The sequence below is a fragment of the Chenopodium quinoa genome, unplaced genomic scaffold (genome assembly GCF_001683475.1).
Source record: "Chenopodium quinoa cultivar QQ74 unplaced genomic scaffold, ASM168347v1, whole genome shotgun sequence".
NCBI lineage: Eukaryota > Viridiplantae > Streptophyta > Magnoliopsida > Caryophyllales > Amaranthaceae > Chenopodium > Chenopodium quinoa.
In genome coordinates this window covers 163330-186652 of record NW_018743051.1, presented here as the reverse complement: position 1 = coordinate 186652, position 23323 = coordinate 163330, and the positions used below count along the sequence as shown (strand labels likewise).

Here is a 23323-nt window from a genome sequence, read left to right as displayed (position 1 = left end):
AGATGTAAATTCCGTTCACCAAGAACGGCCGTCCAAATATTCATTTCCTGAGATTGTCATCACTGAAGAAGATCTAGGAGGGGTAAGAGGGCCGCATGACGACCCTATCGTTATTGAATGTAAAGTGGCCAACCAGAGAGTTGGCCGAATCCTCATAGATACCGGAAGCTCCTCAGATCTCATCAGTAGCAAATGTCTGTCGAAACTAAAATATCAGACTGATTGCATACAGCCGGCCTCCCACCCTTTAGTAGGGTTTGGAGGAGGAGTCGTCCACCCACTGGGACGAGTGGATTTACCCATCCGCCTGGGCGAAAAAGGGGAAGGACGACACATGGTAGTCCGGTTCCTGGTAGTAGAAGAACTCTCAGCCTACAACATGATTCTGGGTCGACCAACCCTGAATAATTCCAAGGCTGTTATAATCCCATCTCTTATGTTGCTCAAGTTTGAGAGGGATAATGGAACAGTCGGCTCCCTAAGGGGAGATCAGAGGATGGCCCGAGAGTGCTATCTCTCGGATGTCAAGCCCACTGTTATGGCCACTGGGTCAAGCGGTGAAAAAACAGACCTTGACAATGTCAAGGAGAGTGCGCCTGTTCAAGAAGCAGGCGGCAAGAAGAGAAAGGCATCCCAGACAGGGGCCGCAAGAAAAGAAAGAAAATAGCAATCATTGGCAGAGGAGCGGTCGGATGAGTTCCGCCCTCAGCCGGCTGGTGAGCATGCGGACATGATCTTAGACGACTCACGTCCTGACCGAACAGTCAAAGTTGGGACGACTGCTCTGAGAGACCTTGGTGACGTTTTTCACAAACTATTGAAAGAATACAAGGACATCTTTGCATTCGAAGTCCATGAAATGCCAGGCATTAGTCCTGATCTGGCGGTACATAAACTGGCCGTGGATCCGAAAAAGAAGCCGGTACGGCAAAAGAAGCGGAACCATGGTGAAGAAAGAAGTCAGGCGGCAGCCGCCGAAGTTAAAAAATTACTTGATGCAGGGTTCATTCGGCAATGTTACTTCCCAGACTGGGTTGCAAATGTGGTGCTTGTTAAAAAGCCGAAAGGCACCTGGCGAATGTGTGTAGACTACACAGACTTAAACAAGGCGTGCCCCAAAGACAGTTACCCTTTGCCTAAAATTGATAACCTGGTCGACTCAACAGCCGGCCATGCTTTGATGAGCTTTATGGACGCCTATTCTGGTTTCCATCAAATTCCTTTGTGGAAGAAAGATCAGGAGAAGACGGCCTTCGTCACTGATCAGGGGTTATACTGTTACACGGTCATGTCGTTTGGTCTTAAGAATGCCCCGGCTACCTTCCAGCGAATGATAAACACTGTGTTCTTTGATCAGATTGGGAGAAACGTCGAGGCATACATTGATGATATGATTGTCAAGACTAAACTTCAGAAAGATCATCTGTCGGACCTCCGAGAAACTTTCGCCACACTCAGGCGGCACCATGTCATGCTCAATCCCAAGAAATGTGTATTTGGAGTTGAGTTTGGGAAATTTCTCGGATTCCTTATCAATCAGAGAGGAATAGAGGCGAACCCTGAGAAGGTGCAGGCGGTCATTGACATGCAGTCGCCTCGTACCATCCGAGAGGTTCAGAAGTTAACAGGTTGTCTGGCGGCCTTGGGAAGATTTCTAAGCCGATCAGGCGACAAATGCCTATACTTTTTCCAGGCAATTAAGAAAAAGGCAAGGTTTGAATGGGGGCCGGATGCTGAGGCCGCCTTCCAAAAATTGAAAGTTCACTTGCATTCCTTGCCGAGGCTGGTCAGCCCTTTGCCCAAAGAAGTACTCTACATGTACCTGGCCGTCTCTGATCATGCGTTAAGCGCTGTTCTCCTTGCTGAAAGAGACGGCTGTCAGCTCCCGGTCTACTTTGTCAGTCACGTACTGAAAAATGCCGAGTTGAGGTATCCCCTAGTGGAGAAATTTGGTCTTGCACTCTTCATGGCTGTTAAAAAATTGAAGCCCTACTTTTTGGCACATGCAGTCGTCGTGTATACAGACCAACCTATCAAGCGGCCACTTACCATCATGGAGTCGTCAGGCCGAATGATCAAATGGGCCATAGAAATACAGAGCCTCGAAGTTACTTTCAAGCCTAGAAAAGCAGTGAAGGGGCAAGCCTTTGCTGACTTTATTGTAGAGATGACTCGTCCTCCTGACTCTCAAGTTCCAGACCAAGTATGGAAGGTATATGTGGACGGAAGCTCTACTTCAAATGGTTGTGGAGCAGGCGTCATATGTCAGTCGCCAGAGGGCGACAGGTACGAGTATGCTCTACGCTTCAGTTTTCAGGCTTCAAACAATGAGGCAGAATATGAAGCTTTACTAGCTGGGATCCGCATAGGCAAGGCGGCAGGGGCAAGAAAAATAGACGCCTGTTCCGATTCACAATTGATAGTGAGTCAGTACAATGGCGAATACGAAGCAACCCATCTGGCCATGATCAAGTATTTACAGGCGGTCCGACAAGCAGTCGGCTCCCTTGAGGATTTCCATCTGATCCAAGTGCCGAGATCAGAAAACAACCAGGCGGATGCACTGTCAAAATTAGCATCATCCGCCTCCTCTGATACTCCTCGAACTGTTTTTTGGGAAGTAATGGAGAAGAGAAGCATCGAGGAAAACCCTATTGGAATCCTAGACAGAAGCTCAACCTGGATGGATTCAATCAGGGCATATCTGACAAACGGTACACTGCCGGATGATCCTCAACAGGCGGCAGCACTGAAAAAACGAGCCACCTGTTTTGAAATGATAAAGGGAGAACTTCACAAAAGGGGGTACCTTCAACCCTTCTTAAAGTGTGTTACTCCAGAAAAGGGACGAGAGATACTAGACGATCTTCACTCTGGTTACTGTGCTTCTCATATAGGCGGTAGGACGCTTGCTCAAAGGGCAAGGCGGCAGGGCTACTTTTGGCCTACTTTGGAAGCAGATGCAATGGAGATGGTGAAAAAATGTGACAAGTGCCAAAGGTTTGGCAAACTAATTCACCGTCCGGCTACTGACCTCACTACCATTCATAGCCCACTACCGTTTGCTAAGTGGGGCATGGACATTCTGGGTCCATATACGCCTGCTACAGGCGGAAGGAGGTACATACTTGTTGCCGTTGACTACTTCACTAAATGGGTAGAGGCGGAGGCTGTAAAGGGAATCAAGACGAAAGATGTAATTTCATTCATTTGGAAAAATGTCATCACTCGGTTCGGGGTTCCCATGTCTATGGTTTTTTATAATGGTCCCCAATTTGAGACGCCTGTTCTCAAAAGCTGGTTGGGTGACCAAGGAATTGCAAACTACTTTGCATCTGTCGGCCGTCCACAAGCAAACGGCCAGGTAGAAGCCTTTAATAAAATCATCTCGGACGGTCTCAAGAAAAAGATTGAACGAGCAGGCGGCCTATGGGCGGATGAACTACCACATGTTCTCTGGGCCATTAGGACGACTAAAAAAGGGGCGACTGGAGAAACTCCATTCCTCCTAACTTACGGTGCGGAAGCTGTTCTTCCAATAGAACACTACGAGCCGACTCTTCGAGTAATGCTATATGTCGAAGAGGCAAACTGGGAAGCCATGCGCCTGGCATTAGACTCACTTCCTGAAAAGAGGGGCAATGCTGTCTTGCGCCATGAAATCTATCGCCTGAGAATGACTAGATCATACAACAAAAAAGTACACAGGCATCCACTCAAAGTAGGGGACTTTGTACTTAGAAAAATGGAAGCAGTTGGTAGGGCTAATGAGTATGGCAAACTAACTCCCAACTGGGAAAGGACCCTACCGAATCTGTGAGGAAGTCAGGGACGGTACCTACCGTCTGGAAACACCAGACGGACAACCGTTGCCTCGAACTTGGAATATAGATAATCTTAAGAAATATTTCTTTTGAATGATGTAAATAGTCAAGAGCTACTTAATAAAAGTTTGCATACTTACTATTCAATTTTGTACTAAGAAGGGCACGCCTACTAACAAATAGTCGGCTACTCTCCATGTTTAATTTTTATTCTTACTTAAGAGGGGCATGCCGTCTGTACCTTTACAGTCGGCTACTCTCCATTGAGTATTTTACTCTATTTTCAGAGGGGCATGCCGTCTGTACCTTTACAGTCGGCTACTCTCCATTGAGTTTTTCACTCTATCTTCAGAGGGGCATGCCGTCTGTACCTTTACAAACGGCTACTCTCCATTTTCTCACCATATGGGCATGACGTCTGGACATATAGTCGGCTACTCTCCATAGAAGAGGGTCGACTGGTTCCAAACACACAACCACCCCCCTTATACTTAGCTAAAAAAGATTAAGGGCCTCGCCGACCCTGTTCCTAACAGGCGGCTACCCTCCTCTTACTTAGCACCTACGTTCACCAAGAACTAACCAAGGCCACAGGCCGAACTATCAGACCAGGCGCCAAGCCAACTGATCAAATCTTCAAGACTAATACGACCTGTCCCAACATCATAGCAGGCGTCCGGCGGCATCCCTCCGGATGAAATTCGTCGCAGAGAGCAGCTCCCTTTTGGGTGGAACATTGCTCTATAAACTAATTACACGGCACCTATACGACTGTCCCCAAGGGCAACCACGTAGCCGTTTTTGAGACAAGGATAACTCTATCACTAACCAAACCAGTGGTAGCAGTTGACATCTGAGTCAGATGACTGCCTGTATTACTTGGGATAAATGCAGGGGGTACCTCTTGAGTTAATAGCCAACAAACATTGGCGAATCAAGGGGTCTAGCCGGCCTCCGCCGCCTGGTACCTCTACTTCTCAAGCAAGAGTGACGACGATTGAGTAACTCCAACGTTAACTCATAGACACTCCCTCAAATTTGGTATGGAACCTAAAAGGTTTGAGTTGACCGCCTGTTTCTTGGCAAACAGGGGCACTCAAACCCCTATTCCTACTAGGTAACCTATTGAGTTAATAGCCAACAAACATTGGCGAACCAAGGGGATCAGCCGGCCTCCGCCGCCTGGTACCTCTACTACCCAATCTAGAGTGTGACGGAGACTAAGTAACTCCTATGTTAACTTATAGTCACTCCCTCAAACTTAGTATGGAGCCTAAAAGGTATGAGTCGTCCGCCTGTTTTTAGCAAACAGGGGCTCTCAACCACTACTCCTGCTAGGTTAACAACCTGAGTTAAAAGCCAACAAACATTGGCGAATAAAGGGGAACAACCGGTACCAACCGCTTGATATCTCTACTACTCAGTTCCTTGGCGACTAGGTAACACTCATGTTTACTTGGTCAGACCACTTTCCTACTTGGTTAAATTTACAAATGACAGGACCGCCTGCCTAAAAAGGATCCAGACCTTAAAATAGTTCGAATACCGATTGGATAAATGGCCGACTGATCGTCTATCCTGGAAACAGACAACCAGTCGTCCAGGGGCATAGGCGGCGTGACTACCTATCCGTACCTGTCTGCAACTATCGGCCATGTAAAACAGTCGGTCTAGTGAACAATTGGATATTAGAATATGGAATACTTAGACAAATTTGAGGCAAAACAAAAATTCATTAAAAAGAAGCCGGTCATTAAAGACCGGCAAAATATTCAAAGCCCCGGCCCCCTGGCCGGGTAAATACAAAACAAACGGCACACAGGCCGTGGAAAGAATACATAAAGCTTAACAAGGGGGCAGATCTTCAATATTAGCAGCTGTCGCCTGGTCAGCACTCTTCTTGCTGGACTCGGCTTCAGCTGCATCCTTTTTTGATGCATTACCCCCAAGCGGCACAAGCGCCACTACCGACTCCTCCTCCTCCAACGCTTCCTCCAACGCCTCTTCCTCAGCAGCCGCCAGGATCTCTTGATTATATGTATCAGAACACTGGCGGTACGTTTTTTCCCATGAGGCAAAGTCGGCATTAGGGAAGAGGCGGCCCCAAGTCATGCGTTGGATCTGAGCGGAGTCTTTCATCATCTCCTGGACCAGCTCTTTCTTCTCTTGCTCGGCCTTTTCCGAGAGCTCCTGGGTAAGACTCTTCTCTTGGGTCACCAGGCGTTCCTTTACGTTGGCCAAGGATTTCTCCAAGGCTTCGTATGAGTACATCTTTAGGCGAAGAGGTTTCAGCTCGGCCTTGAGATTGGTGATGGTCGCCTCTAGCTCGCCATTCCTCTTCTGGGCCGCCTCTAACTGAGCCCGAACAGCGGCGGTAGCCTGCGCCTGATAATAAAGAATATCAATGGTCAGAACTTCATTTTGGGCAATTTGAAACATTGCCTTATCACAGTTGGAGGCGGCCATAGCTTTTGCTGCCTTTACCTCTTTGTTCTTCCGGTCAAGCGGCTTGCGAAGGCCGTTCACTCGGAGCAGGGCCTAAGTAAAAAGAAACAGGCGTCAGTTTCCAAACAAAAAAGAAAACAGGCGTCCAGAAATTCAAATACTCAAAAATATGCTAAGTATACCTCAGCAAGGACCCCTGCAATCCCGTCTAGGTCAAGGGTGCCGACACCCCTGACCGCCTCCCTTTCAGCTGGAGGAACTGCCCTGATCATAGACTTGGCCATCTCTACCAAGTCAGGCTCCTGAGGGCCAGCTGCATCAAGCATAAACAAACGGATTAGACCTAGTAAAAAGGGAGCGAGTCTAAAATTTACAAGGACAACTTCATACTTCTAGGCGGCCCAGTTGGAGTTTTAGAAGAAGTGTCCGGCTGTTTCTCAGCCGCCACATGTTTCCTGGCAGAACCAGGAGAGCTCGCAACAGTCGTCCTCCGGGCCTTGGGGTCCGGCTGTTGGGAAGATGAAGCTCTTGGAGCACCCGTCTAAAAAAAAAAAAAAAAAAAGTCAGTATATGCATAAGCACAACTCCAAAAAGAGGGTGAAAGGTTCGGAGCTCACCAAGGGTGCCCCCTTCTTGGGGGAGTCGGTTGAAGCTTGTTGCATGATGGAGGCCCGCAACATGGCCGCCGCAGTCTTGGAGGCGGTGATTTTGCTCATGGCGTCAGCTGCAAAAACAAACAGCAAAGTTAATAAAAGTCATAACAAGAAATGTATGGAACAACAGAGTATTCGACAGGCCGACTACCTCTTGAGCACCGACTGCTGAGGCCACAGGCGGCCAAAAAGTACTCGTCGTAGAGCCATTTGAAGCTCGGGACGCAGTGCAGGGGTACTTGCTCTCGTACCCCTGAAGTAGAGTCGACCCTCGACTCTAATTTAAAGAGTCCTTTATCAAGGATCTCTTTCTTAGCCTTGGGGGGAACAGGCGGCATGCTACGGCCGCCTGCAAGAAGGGGCGGATTCATGTTCCACCTATTGAAGCGCTTGTTCAGCTCAGTGTCTGAACTCTCAATGATGAGGAAGGTGCTCCGCCAGTCCTTCCACTTGTTTGCTTTACCTCTCGTCATGAGGTAGCCCCTGTGGCTTGTCAATTGATACCAGCCGGTACCGCCTGCCTTAGGGGTCCGGCTGAGATAGTTCATATGGGCGAAAGCCTCGAAGCTCGGCTCCACCCCGTGCAGTTCGCACCCGGCCACATAGCCGAGTACGTTGACCCAGAAGTTTGGGGCTAACTGCCATAACCCCAACTCATACCCATCCAAGATCCGCTGAACAGCCGGATGTAATGGGAAGCGCAGCCCTGCCTTGATGGCCGCCTCGTAGCAGCCAAAGCAGGCGCTATCATAACTGGTACCAGCCGGCCAGACGACTGTGTCTTCTGGATCCGGCACAAACACTAGAAAGTCGGGGCCCATGGTGTGGTTTGCAATAAAGCTCTCCACTTTCTCTTGCATGGCTGTGATCCGGCCCCGAGGTACCGTGCAGTAGTAGGGGGTATTTTGCTCTCGGTAAGAGGCGGATGGCTCCGCCCAATTGTCCCCCTTCTCAACTGCGTGAGAAAGTCTCGCCTCTTGCAGGCGGCTGTTTTTCTCTTCTGTGTCCAAAGAAGCATGGCCAGAAGAGCTTGACTCGGAATCGTCCTCTGACGAGTCCGAAGAGGACGACTCCTCCCCTCTCCCGGAGGGGCCCGCCTCCTCTCTTTGAAAAGGAGCAGAATTGTTAACTGTTAAATGGGAAGGGGTCACTATGACTCCTCCCACAGAATTGCCGGCTTTCAGGCCGCCTTGTTTCACTTCCACATCTGGCGCCTGGTCAGATGTTTCACTAAGCGGCACCCTGTGGGAGGAGCCGTCTGAATTTGAGATCCTAGCAGTCTTTTTCGTTCTGGCCATCCTGCTCTGCATAGACACAGATACAGTCGGACTTTGTATAAAGGGCAAAGATGGGTCCGGGAAAGGGCAGGCGGCACTCCTAGTCCTAGATTCAGCCGTCCCCGGTGACCGGCTGATCACTAACCTAGGTCGTGTCGTGTGCTTCCGTGGTGCCATTTCAAAAAATAAAAAGAAAATTAAGAGTAAGAGAACCGACAGTTACCTGAACGAGTGACGATTGATGAAGTGCTGAAAATCCTGTGCAGTCGGCTTGTCAGAACAGGCGGTAGGCAGAAAAGGTCCAAAATGTCAGAGCAAGTTCAGGGGTCCGAATGTTCTCTCTCAAAGTTCTCAAGTGTGAAAATGACTCAAGACAATCCTCCCTTATATAGGCGAAGTGAGAAGGCGAAGGGTCACTTTCAGAATTCAAAATTTGGGCGGGAAAATCTCTCGGCCTTTCGCCGACTGACACCTGTAGAAGGTCGTCGCCTGTTACAGTACGACACCTGTCACATGTAACACGTGACCAGTCACGTGCCACCTGTGAGGGGCAAATGATTAGGGGATTTTGCTCCCACCAATCGGAATGCGCCACGTGGGCCAATCAGGTCCTGCCAAGTGTCCCCCAGTTGGAATTGTCAGGGCTTGCCACGTGGCACGCGCTTATTCGTCCACCTTGGACCTATTATGTCATGACATGTGGCATACTCCATGCCTAATGGAGAAACCGGCCACCCAGGCCCAACTTCCGAGGGAAGCCCAATCAGCCCTAGGTTAACCTAAACCTAGGATGGGCACGTTTCCCAAGGTTATAAATACCTCCCTTAATCCTCATTAAGGGGGATTATGAAAAAACACATTAATTACACACAGTAATAACCGGCTAATCTCGCTAACAAAGCAGATTACCTACATTAAACACTCTCACCTAGAGAGACCCAATCACTTTAATTTCCGCATTAATTACTCCTTAATCAAGTACTAACTTGACCGTTGGAGGCGGAGCTCCCACCACCAGGAGTCTCCGTTATTTTGCAGGTACAGGCGTCCGGTTCCAGTCTCGGAATTGTAACTCTCCCGTAGGACATCAGAAAACCCCGAAACACTACTCTTCCACTTCCAAGTCTACTTCACCTGTTCTAGTCACAACACATAGAAAAACCTATATATATATATATATGCATGGAGTATGTATATGGGAACAACTTACTCGAAAGACCCTATTCAATATATATTTTTAGTATTCCATAACGGTGATTGTAATCCTGGAAGTTGATATTATGTATGTGTAGATTGCGATGAATTTGACTATCTATTCTTGGCTCACAAAGGGAACATAAACCCAAACTGAATTACAATTTGCCAACATTTTGATAGTTTTTTGGCAAAGGTCTAACTGAGCAGTGGTGGCATCATTTGTTCACTACTAAAATTCGGCCAAATTGTGACCGCCTCTAATGGTCGCATATAATAGCAAAAACGGTCGCTAAAACGAATTCCAACCGTTGATGGTCGTAATAGTAAGTCGTTATTCACTTAGTCGCTAAAAATGATTTTTGCGACCGGATAGCAGCCGCAGTTTATTGCGACCGTTTTTATTATTTTCAACGACCACATAAAAAACGGTCGCAAATGTTCATAATTGCGATTGCCGTATGTACCGGTCGCAAATCTTGAATTTAGCGACAACTTTTGGCGGTCGCTGAATGTATTAAAAAAACAGAAAAAAAATTAGCCCCCTGCCTGTACTTTTCACACAGCCCCACCACCATTTCCACCCACCCAAACCAACTCCACCACCACCACCACCCACCACCGCCGCCACAGAATTATCAAACTCCAAAAATTTAATGAAAATCAAACAAAATTAACGAAAAAAAAATCAACAAAATATGAAATTTTTTACAAAGTATACAAAAACTAAAATCAAAATCAACAAAATTTGAACATTAATGAAATTGAAAATCAAACCCAATATCAACGAAATTCGAACAATATATGAACAAAATTCATGAAAATCGAACAAAATTAACAAAAATAATAATCAAACCCAAATCAAAGAAATTCGAATAATATATGTACAAAATTCATAAAAATTCGAACAAAATTAACAAAAAATCATAATTAAACCCAAATCACAAAAATAGATTAAAAAAGAAACAACACCACAAAAATAGAAAAATAAACAAAAACAAACAAAAACTCTAGAATAACCAACATACCTTTCCCAATATTTCTTCCTCTTTGGGTTTATATGGTCAAATTCGACCATAAGAACTCCAGATCTGGAATTTTTATGGGCGAATTTGACCATGAAACCCATAAGTCGTTTGTTGAAGATAAACCCTTTTCCATAACTTGTTTGTTGACAAAAAAATCCAAACACCAAAACTCAAGATCTGAAAAGAATGAAGAAAAAAAAAAGATAAAAAAAAGGAGGGTCGTGAGATCGATGCAAACAGAGATATGAGAAGAAAGAAAAGAAAGAGGAAGGAAAGAAGCAGGAGGGAGGAAAGAAAAGGAGGAAAGAAAGAGAAGGAAGAGGAACGTGAGATTGTTAGAAAGGAAAAAGTAGAAAGAGAAAGGAGAGAGAAGAAAGAGGAGGAACATGAGATTGTGAGAAAGGGTGAGCGGCTATCAACATATTAGGGTTAGTAGTGGAGCTCTTTTATACCTTTTTTAAAAATAAAAAAAAAACTTTTGCGACCGGTATTAGCGGTCGTAATTTTGCATCCGTATGAGAAACGGTCTTAATTGTCACATTTTGCGACCTCTACTAACGGTCGCAACCAAATTAATTTAATTTTGAATTATTTTTCACATGTATTTAATTTTTAAAATATATTTAAATACCTTTGCGACCGCTTAAAAAACGGTCGCAATATTGCGACCGTGTAAAAAACGGTCGCAAATATCATATTTTACGACCGTTTCTATGACGGTCGTAGAAAAACGGTCGCAAAACGACCGAATTTTAGTAGTGGTCACTACGTACAGTTTTTCTCTGTATTGCTGGTTACTGGTTACTCTCTCTACCGTTGCTCTTAAGAGCCATCAATCCAAGAATTTGAAAAATAGAAATGTATATGTGAAATGTAACTGGTGTTTTGGCTCGCTTTTTATTTTAGTTGTTTTATTTAGATTTGTTATTGATGAGTATAATCAATAATTAATGTGAATAATCAGTCATATTTGTGTTGGGAAAAGATGTAAATGGATTGGAGATTTTAAGGTTTAAATATTGTAAGTATGCATGACGAGCTCTTAGCCTGTATTACTTACTCTTGTTATTAGTAATGGATGATTTGTATAATATTTTGCACCTTTGGTCTTTGTATCTTTCTTTTCAATAATATACTATGAAGGGAAATTATAGATATTTATCAATTATAATGGTAGAAAATATCATTGCTTCATCATAGATGTTAATTGGTTGGAGTAAAACAAACTAGTGATGGAGTAAAACAAACTAGTACGATCCTACCCAGACTATGGTCAAAGTCCGATCTGCACATCCGATTTGACAATTTTACTACAACATTATCTGTATATTGGCTCCTTTTTTTCCATTTAAGCATCACAATACTTTAAATTATACACTATATGTATCAACTTTAATTTGATCGCGTTTTTTTAGTAATTAATAAGGTTAAACAGCTTAAATGTCATATGACTTCTATAACGAAATTAAAACCAAAAATCTAATAACAATTAGCAAATAAACACTTGTACAAGTATAACGAAAAAAATCAAAGTAGGTTTTCTTCATAAAAACAAGCATTATTGTTGTACAGATCTTGCAAAGAAGTATGACTTTCAATCTTTCATACGTACATACATGATAGTATGATACATCCTTTTCGGATACATTATTGTTGCACCCCGCACGAAGCCATGAATCCCCATCAACGAACCAGTCACCGCAAGATTCCCCATTAACGAACCAATTACATAAGATTCCTTGAGAATGAACAAAGAGAGGGATACACAAAAACAAAGACTTACTACACTCATAATGTGTAGAAAATAGTCTAAATCATCATGAACAGAGCTTGGAATCAATACCAAATTAATAGTTGATCTTTACTGTGTGGATCAACCTATCAGCATCATTTTCAGGGTAGTATTGGAAGAAGATTTTACCATAATCCTTGAGCCTTTTGTAAGATTGGGGCCTATCTTCGTTTATTGGTTCCTTTAGAGGCCCAATTTCTTTTTCTGGGTTTGGAATGCAAAACATGGCTAATGATACCCCGATCATAATATGGGCTGATAACAACTTTATTGGGCTCTTGAATATGCCATTACTCGTTATCTGCACAAATGCATATAAGTTTCAGTTTTACGTAAAATATGTCATATCGTGTAATGCTCGAATTTGTTTTTGAAGTTAAATGGTTTGGCAACAACCTCAACACTAATCCAACCCATATAATAAAAAATTGTCATGTTGTGTTAACACTTTTAATTAAAAATGTCATAAACCCTCAACACTAATCGCTTTTTTCATGTCTAGTTCATGTCATGTAGCCGTGTTAAGTTATTTGAAAAAAGTGTAAGTCTAGTTTAACAACATATCTAACATTAAATCCATAATATTATGAAGTAGTTTTTTTTGGTGAGTTGAATCGTATTAATCTCGTGTTGGAAATCTCAATCAACACAAACCCGATCTGTTTAATCAATTGTGTCTTATTCTGTTATTCCGTTTAATTAAACGTGTCACAATACAATTTTGAGAAAGATCAATGAATAATGTTCAAATAATTTAGAAAATCCCCATATTTTAAAATATATTCGAAAAATTTATTTGTGGTTCATTTTTATAAGATTTTTTCTCTTATGAATTACTAAACAACAAATCTAGCTTAGCTACCCATTTAATACGAATAAAACATACAATAAAGTAGAAAGTTGAGGTGTAAACTTTAAGAGATGAAGGGAGTAACGGATGTTAATTACCTCCATTTGATCTCCAACAAAGAGTAAGATAGCTTCAGAGATGATAGGAACCCTAAACCACTTACTATCTTTAAAAACTTGAAGCCCTTCAATCTCATTGTCTTGCAAGACAATGGTAATGGCAGATCCATCTCCATGTGGTTTTAAGCCAACAACTCGATTCGAGATTGGGCATCGAGGATAAAAGTTGAATCTTCCTAGTATTGTATCTTCTTTATTATTCCCCCATAGCTCAAAGAAGTTGTTCTCATCCAGCTTCAAGGAACGTGCCATGGCTCTTAGGAGTGTGTCAAGTAATATCTTTGATTTGGTTGAATAACTCTCTAAAATTGTCCTACAAGCACTAACAAAAATTAGTTCGATTTCAATTATAGTGTTGCTCGTTGGGTATGTTAAGACTTGTGTTGCATCCACATTGATCTAGAGGCCAGACTTTTAAGCATGTAAAGAGGCGTGATGCACTTTAATTAATAAACCCAACTTTGCCTGATTTAATTTGAATAATCTCAACTATTGATAATTCTGCACTAATTCCAATTTTCACCTTTTGTTTTCTTATTTCAATCTCAAACCAGCCAGCAAAAGTCACAACCTATTATTGTAGGTTGTTTAACACAAGTCAACATGTGAATGATTCAAAATAAAAAATATTTATAAAAATATAAAAAAAAAAAGGAAAAAATTGGCAGCCACCCTTCTCTAGCCCCAACCGTCACCCCCAACTCCTGTCGCAACCCCAAACCACCCCTTCCCCAACCACCTAATCGGAAATAACCCCCTCCCCATTCCTACCCCTAAAATCGGACATAACCCCTAACCCTTGCCCTTGAAATCGGGGTAGGGTGGTTTCAATTGAGGGCAAGGGTTAGGGAATATGTCAAGTTTTGGGGGCGAGGCTGGCTGAGAGCGGGAGTCGTTTTCAGTTTGGGTGGTTGTAGGAGGGGGTGGTTTGGGCCTTTGGAGGGGTGCGGCTGGGGACGGGGGTGGCTACCTTTATTTTGGGTAAATTCAAGTTTCTCTCTGAGATAAATGTTGTGAATAAACCTCCTCTCACAATTTAATCATTTTCTTTTATTTTTTAAATGATAAAAGTAAAATAATAAAGTGGCACAGATTTCAACACATAAAGTTGTGAGAGGAGATAAATTAGAATGTTTATCTCTGAGACCAACTGGGGCTCCCTCATTTATTTTACAAGGTTTATAAAACAACCTTAATCTACTTGGTAAATATGATAATCATTAACCGCTTTAATATATTCACTACTGCTAATTCCATGCATCGAACAAGCCCTTACTTTCAAAATAATAATAAGTTTTAATTTCATTGAGTGTTAATATATAGATAAACACTTAATTGAAGATAATCTTAATAATTATCAAATCTAATCATATCATATCATTAATATATAAAATCAGTCTCGCAACCAGGCCAGGAGACAATACCAAGTGTCAAGCCACGTAAGTGACAAATTAAATAGGTATTATTGTAAAACATAGGATGCTAAGTAGGAAAATTTTGATAGATTTTTTTAATATAAAAATGTTGTATAGTGTTTTATTATCGATATACTTCTAATATTTCACTAGATTAGACTCTTGCGATGCACAGTTTGCAAAAAATATTGAAATAAAATAGCTTATTTCTATTATTATTTCCCATATACACTTATAAATTAGATCATAAAAACATATCTATCATCATAAATAACATGAGTTGTAACAAAATATAAAATTGAATGTCAATATGATCTAATCAAACCATATGCATAAGAATTTAATATATAATCCATCTAATGGTTCAAAATACAAAATAAAAATAATTGTAATCTAAAAATCCTTGTTATATGACCAATTCAACCAAAAGGTTAAGCCAATGATTCGTTGAAACTCAAGATTATGTTTTTATGCTCTATCAAGTCTAATTTAAATAAATGAAAATAGTGAAGCACCTAGGAAATACGAAACAATGATAACACTTACTTACAACATTAGTTCATTTTTGTAAAACAAACATCCATATTATTAGTACATGCTTCATAGCTAGGTTGCTTACACAATTAGTAAAAAATTAAAAAGAAAAAAAGTAAAAAAAATAGCATTAAAACCTTGTTATTTATTTATTTTTAATAAAAAACTTCGTAGTTACCAATTACCAAAGAAGTTTAAGTTAAATATATATTATTTATTTATTTACACAGTCAAAAGTTGAAATGAAAAAGAATAAAAAAAAACCTAATCCCTACAAAAAAAAAATATGTATGACATCATAAGTGCATTTGGCGGGATTTTTTTTTATGAGAAAGAGCACACATATACAGTTTGGGGAGAAGATGATGTCAGCAATTTTCTATTTTAGTAATAGTTAACAGATTTAATAAAAAAATAGAAAATTAGGAAAAAAATAAGTTTTAATCAAAAAAAATAATTTTAGTTTGGTAAAAAAACTTTCAATTCATTACAAATAATTTAAGTGCAATAAAGAATATTAAGTTAATTATAACAAAGATACTCCCTCTGTGTTTTAATAAGTGTTATATTTACCAAATCCTGTCATGTTTTAATAAGTGTTACACTACCTTTTTTTTGCCAAAAAGCTATAATAAAATATTATATCTCTCTCCTCTCATGGTCCCCACCCAAACTCACTACTACTTTTTTTTTATTATATCTTTCCTCTCACATTCATTACTTTTCAATAAATTATTATCTCTCAGAGGTTTTTCAGTGCGGCAGGTCACATGGTGCAGCAGGGGTTACTTATAAGGTGTTACTGGTTTTGTCAAGGGTTACTTGTATTTTGAGTTACTTGTATTTTGGGGTTACTTATATGAGTTACTTGTAGGTGTTACTTGTATTCTGAGTAACCCCTACAAGTAACCCCACACCAAACAAGTAACACCCTACAAGTAATCGCTGATCAAAACCGGTAACACCCTACGAATAACCCTAGAATACAAGTAACACCCACAGGTAACACCCTAACCAAAACAAGTAACACCCTACAAGTAACCCCAAATTACAAATAATAACACCGCACAAGTAACCCCTATCGCACCATGTGTCCAGCCTCATACAAAAATTTGTAATTAACTCCACTATCTTTCTTTTACAATTTTTTAATACCCCAACTACTCCACTTACCTCTTATTTTATTTAAGTCAATTATATTTCCTAAAACTATATGCCAATCAAACTTTAACACTTAAAAAAACATGGGGGAGTATTTATTTACAAATAAAACTACAAAAGTACACTATTATTTCAATAATCGATATGATATTGTATGTCTAAATATTTTACATCATCAAAAGGGGTTATATGATCGTAATTAACATTCAAGTTGAAACGCTTAGGACAATCTGGGCATTGCCAAGGCACAAAACTAGAGTTTTTTCCGAGTTTTTAGAGAGCCACATAGGATAAAATTTTCTTAATGCGCTATGCATGATTATAATTTTAGTAATAACCAATCAAATAAGAGATTTGTAAATTTTTTTAGAATTAAATAATTCAAAATTCAAATACCACACGCAAAATTGGTGGATGAGATTTTAAAGTTTATATTAATTAAATATAATAATAAATCTTTTGAGATTAGGAATTTTATCCAAATACTTTCTTCGTTTCTATTTAGTTGACACGTTCAATTTAGGCACACATATTAAGGAGAGGAGGGAGAGTATGATAAAGCAAGTGAGGTACACTTAAAAAACAAGGTATAAAACTTACTCAAAAAGGAAACATGTCAACAATAAAAACTTCCATAAAAAGAATACGTGTCAACTAATAAAAAACGGAGGTAAGTATATAACAAACAAGAGGAAATTCACAATTTGTTTTAAAATCAAAATATTAATTGATATAACAACGAATAAAAAAATAAATTTCATCACATAAATACAAAAAATATTCGTTTTAAAAACTATAAATAAATCGTGCATTGCACGGGCTTCATCTATTATTATATAAATAAAGGGGAGTTTTTTCCTAAGTTTTAGAGAGCCATGTAGGACAAAAACTTTTTAACACATCATGTAGGATAATAAATTTTAGTCACAGCCAATCAAGTAAGAGATTTGTGAATTATTTATATAATAAAAGAATTCAAATGCCATATAAGAAAAATTGGCGAATGAGATTCTAAAATTTAAATTAATTAAATATAATATATTATTTTTGAAATTAGGAATTTTATATATTCACAATTTATTTTAAAATAAAATATTTAATGATATACTACCGACAACGAATAAAATAACAAATTTTATCACATAAATACAAAAATTATTTGTTTTAAGAATAGAAATAAATGTGAATCACATGAGTTTCATCTAGTTTGTATATAAAAATTAGAAAACGCACAAAGCATTTGAAAATTAAAAATTGTGAAAAATTAAAATTCTTTTTACATAATTTTATATTAATTTATATATTTATGCTTACAATATTAGATTTTATCTTTATTGAAATTACTCAAATTTCCAAACAGGACAAATAAAGGGAAATGGATGGACCTGAAATTGGAAGGTTTTTTAGGCCAAAGTTCAAAGTTGCATTTAGGCAATGGAAAAAGTAGGAGGTGCATATTATCACTCCAATTAATAGTCTTTTGTCGGTATGCATCGTCGTTTCCATACCCTTCAAGTGGCGCATCAGATGAACGAGTTTCCTCTGCACATTATGAAACAAGTGAAATACTAACATAATTGATGCTTGTAATTGATAACACTTCCGTTTTTATACAATAGTTTCATATGGAATCAATCATGTAAAATAAGAAAAGAAGAATATTTAGAGTCTCACATTAAATTATACTAAGCATAAACATTAGTGGCTTTGCAGATTTTTCAACGAGTAAACTTTTGGATGTGAAAGATATAATATGTGTGTGGTGATTAGGTTGATTAATTAATGTAAGAAAATGCTTGATTTAAAATATATACTACCTCCGTTTCTTTTTAGTTGACACGTTTCCTTTCGGGGTAAATTTTTTACCTTGTATTTACAAGCTACCCCACTTGCTTTTTTATTCTCTCTCACTCTCTCTCCTCTCCTTAACATATGTGTCTAAATCAAATGCGTTAACCAAATAGAAATGGAGGAAGTATAAATAAAATAGCAAAGTAAGTTTGAAATATTAGAAATTTTTAAAAATTAACCAAAATAAAAGCAAATCAAAATCATTTCTAAGCCTCTTCAGTTGACCCGAACCTGAAACTTTGTGCTAGTGTGAACATTTTTTGACCCGTAATCTGAAGTGACTCGACTTGAAATGACCCCTAATCCGACCCGATTGATAGTTCTACATAAAGTTATAAAATCATACTACCTCTTTTGTTTAGTTGACACCTTTCTTTATTTTGCGCTTGCCAATGCACTATTTTAACGCTTAATATCTCTAAATCTTGACATTATAAAATTATAAACAATGGATTTTAATCAAATATACATTAAGACGATTCAAACAAGCTAAGATTCCACTTGACTATTTTTTTTATAGATATAAACCACAAATACTAGTCAAAGTATAGTTAGTGAATAGTGTAAAAGTCAAATGGTGTCAACTAAGTAAAACGGAAACGACTACTACTCCTACTCCTACTCCTACTCCTACTGCTACTACTACTCCTACTGCTACTACTACTGCTACTCCTACTACTACTGCTGCTCCTATTGCTGCTGCTGTTGCTACTGCTACTGATACTACTGCTGCTGCTGCTACTGCTGCTACTGCTCCTGTTACTACTACTACTGCTACTGCTGCTGCTATGTTACTGCTGGTCCTACACTGCTAAGCTACTGCTACTACTGCGCTGCTGCTGCTACTGCTGCTATTGCTCCTGTTACTACTACTACTGCTACTGCTACTGCTGCTGCTATGTTACTGCTGGTCCTACTGCTAAGCTACTGCTACTACTGCCACTGCTACTACTGCTACTACTACTGCCGTTGCTACTGCTGCTACTATTGTTGGTCCTACTGCTGCTGCTGCTCCTGCTGCTGCTGCTGCTCCTGCTCCTACTGCCCTGCTCCTACTACTACTACTGCTGCTACTACTACTGCTGCTACTACTACTGCTGCTGCTACTCCTACTACTGCTACTCCTGCTACTGCTACTACTGCTCCTGCTCCTGCTCCTACTACTACTACTACTACTACCACTACTACTACTACTACCACCACCACTACTACCACCACCACTACTACTACCACCACTACTACCACCTCCACTACCACCACTACTACCACCTCCACTACCACCACCACCACTACCACTACCACTCACCACCACTACCACCACCACCACTACTACTACCACTACCACCACTACTACCACCACCACCACCACTACTACTACTACCACTACCACCACCACTACTACCACCACCACCACTACTACCACCACTACTACTACCACCACTACCACTACCACTACCACCACTACCACCACTACTACTACCACCACTACTACTACTACCACTACTACTACTACCACTACTACTACTACTACCACTACTACTACCACTACTACTACTACTACTACTACTACCACTACTACCACTACCACTACTACTACTACTACTACCACTACTACTACTACTACTACTACCACCACCACTACTACTACTACTACTACTACTACTACTACCACCACCACCACCACCACCACCACCACTACTACTACTACTACTACCACTACTACTACCACTACTACCACCACCACCACCACCACCACCACTACTACTACTACTATCTGAAACTAATTTGAGAAGGCTACTACTACTACTACTACTATCTGAAACTAATTTGAGAAGGCTACTACTACTACTACTACTACTATCTGAAACTAATTTGAGAAGGCTACTACTACTACTACTACTATCTGAAACTAATTTGAGAAGGCTACTACTACTACTACTACTACTATCTGAAACTAATTTGAGAAGGCTACTACTACTACTACTATCTGAAACTAATTTGAGGAGGGACCACCTATAGTTGGGATTATTCTGATTTAAAATATGGTTGGGATTAAAATGAAAAGAAAGCCAATAGTTTTGTTTATTTCTCCAATTTTTTTTTTTAATTTATTATTTATTTTTTTGACTTAATTAGCTTGAAATCTAAGTAAAGAAACAAAAGAGTATAAAGTATAGATAATATATAATGGGTAAAATGTGTTAATCACTTCATGATCATCATTCATCATAAATACTTTTATGTATAATCTCTAAATTTTATTTAAATTATAAAGTACGGAGTATATTACCTTTGCAAAAGTACCTTTCCTTTTCATTTGTTGGCAGTGCGAAAAATTGCTTAATGACTCCTCGTACCTCATCAAGAAATGACCTAGTCATGCCGTGATTGACAACCTAAATTCCACGTGAACATGCATAACTCTACATTAGGCAAATTATACTACGACGTAGTTCATACATATAAATTTGGAATAAAATTATTTCATGTTCATATATGGATAGTATATATAAAACTGTATCAAAATAGTATATGTGACTATTATTTTTGAACCTGAACACAATCCCACGAATTAAGGGCAGAGTGAAACTTGGCAAGTTCCTGAGGAGATGATAAAAGGAGAGCGAGGTCAATTATTGGACAATCCATCATAGGAAGGAGAACATGAGCATCACCATCTTCTTGTGTGTCTTCATCATTGTGCTTGATGTATCTACTCGGCACACCTTCGTCTTTGAGTACTTCTGGCACTGGCTTGAACAGCGCAGCCGTGGGCGACAATGCAGCCATGATATAAAGTAAAGCTAAACAAGTTAGTTAACTTACGAGTTTTATTAGCTTATTGAGAAGTGGTAAAGTTATTAGTTAGAAGACAACTTTGAAAGCACTGGTTTACAAGTGGAAAGGATCGGAGGTGTGCTTATATATTAAGAACAAGGAGTTAGGGTATGTACAATGCACATACATCAACCCAATATGTTTTGTCACAATACCATACCAGCCCAAGCTGTATTCCGTACTGGTTATTTTACATTAATTACTAGAATTCAATGGTTTTTTTATTTTTTGTGTACTCTTTGTTAGAAAAATAGGAGGATACGAATTTCAATGGTTCTTTGAAGTTTCACATTGGTATATATATGGATTGGAGTGGTATAATTTGTATATATAAATGTGTACAAATTAATTTACATATTAATTTGTACGCTGTACTCGTATTGTATTATTTCATATGTTTTATTTTAGTTGACACGTTTGACTTTCATCAATTTTTAAATAAGTTACATTAATTGACTTCATTGTGATTTATCTTCAACAAAAAACATAGTCGAGTGGGTTTTCTTTGATTTATCTCAACGTCTGTTTACCAAATATCAATTTTTTTTAATTTTTTTTATTGTATTTATAATTGAAGATATTACTCCCTCTATCATTTTTTTTTACCCCATTGCATATGATTTGGTCAAACTTTAAAAATTTTGACTGACATTCTCATTAATTTATAAGAGAGAATATAGTCAAAAGAGGTGTTGTTTTATTTGTCTCATTGTTTATTTTATTAATAGAAGGAGTAGTATTTGAAATTATGCATTGGCCAATTTGCCAAAATGAAATATGTAACTATACCATTATATGTATATGTTTTGTACAAGTAAAAAATATTTTTAACATTATTTAAAAAAATTTATTTAAAAATTTTACAATATCATTATACATCATTGGCATTGTAAAAAAAGGGAAAAAAAACTTGCATGAACCTGATTTACAATAATATTATTATGGATTTTATTAAAAGATTTTACAATATCAATATATATACCATCGTTGGTACTTTAACAAAAAGAAAAAACTTACATTGACGTGGTTTCAATAATATTATTGTGGACTTAAGGTCCACATATCCTAGCCGACTATAATTTCGAAGATAATAACTCTAATTTATTTTATTAAAAAAAATAACAAAATATATCATGATATGTGTTTGAGGTACTCCCTACTGTTAGGTGTTTAGTATTTCCTTATACTTTGACGAGAGAAAATGAAATCTTTTTCTTTTAGTAACTCTATCGGACTATCACGCACATTTTTTTTATACGAACTCTAGCACGCACATATTCATAAGTTGTTTGGGACAAATTTTTTCTACTTTTAGTACGTTTTGGCCCATAAAATGCACGAGTAAACCTGGGCACGGGCCGGGTTGGCCCGCGTGCCGCCCGGCACGGCCCGCCGTTCGGCGCAGCCCGGCACGGCCCGAAGTCAAGCACGGCACGACACGAAGTTCAACTTCCGTGCCACGGGCCGTGCCACGGACACGGTTGAGAATTCCCAGGCACGGCCCGGCACGAGCACGGGCATGGCCCGCCGTGCTGGCCCGCGGGCCAACGACTATAAAACGGCTAGTTTTTTGCCAAAAATTCTATAAATACTCACCTCCATTTCATTCCCAAATCACAAAATCACAATCTCTTCTTCTTATCTCTTATATTCTCTAAATCTCTAATAATCCTTATTTTCTTAAATTCTCTAATTATTCTCTTAAATTCTCTAATTATTTTCCTAATATCGAAAAAAATTAAAAAGTTCGTAATCGTAATTAGTGGAGCGTTGAAGCACGGTTGTAAGATCTAAACTAATCTTAAATTTATTATTGTTTTATTGTTATTATTAGAATAATCTTGTTTAATTATTATTGTTGTTAATTGTTATTGTTGTTGTTATAATTGTTGTTATTAATTATTATTATTGTTACAATTCTTGTTATTATTTATTTTTGTTGTTATTGTTATTGTTATAGTTGTTGTTATTAATTAATATTATTGATATTTTTATTGTTAAAATTGTTGTTATTAATTATTATTATTATTATAGTTAACCACTTTTTATTAAAAAATTAATTGTTAATTATGGCATCGAACAACCCATCATCTAGGTCTAGGGGGAAAGGCCGACTTATCCGTAGTAGTAGTTCTAGGGAACCACCAAATACAACGAGCCCCCAAATTACGAGTCAAACCAATGACCCCATTTACTTCCCCCCGGGCTATGAGCCATATAATACGTCGGGATTTCCAGCACCACCACTAAACCAATTTCCACTACCACCGTACCAATTTCCACCTAATTATATCGGTAATCAACAAAACTATTGTTCTAGCCAAGGTAGCCAAGAAAGTACC

The 23323-nt window shown here is 39.2% G+C and overlaps 1 protein-coding gene across 1 annotated transcript; it reads right to left on the bottom strand.

The window, feature by feature from the left end:
• Positions 1–12268: 12268 nt before the first annotated feature.
• LOC110731036 (probable 2-oxoglutarate-dependent dioxygenase ANS) lies at positions 12269–20933 on the bottom strand. The gene is made up of 5 exons (XM_021910888.1): positions 20697–20933; positions 20428–20539; positions 17678–17810; positions 13162–13495; positions 12269–12514 (listed from the first exon to the last, which is right to left on the bottom strand). Exons 1-5 carry the CDS (start codon positions 20931–20933, stop codon positions 12269–12271), a joined length of 1062 nt encoding a protein of 353 aa, XP_021766580.1.
• Between the last annotated feature and the right edge of the window lie 2390 nt (positions 20934–23323).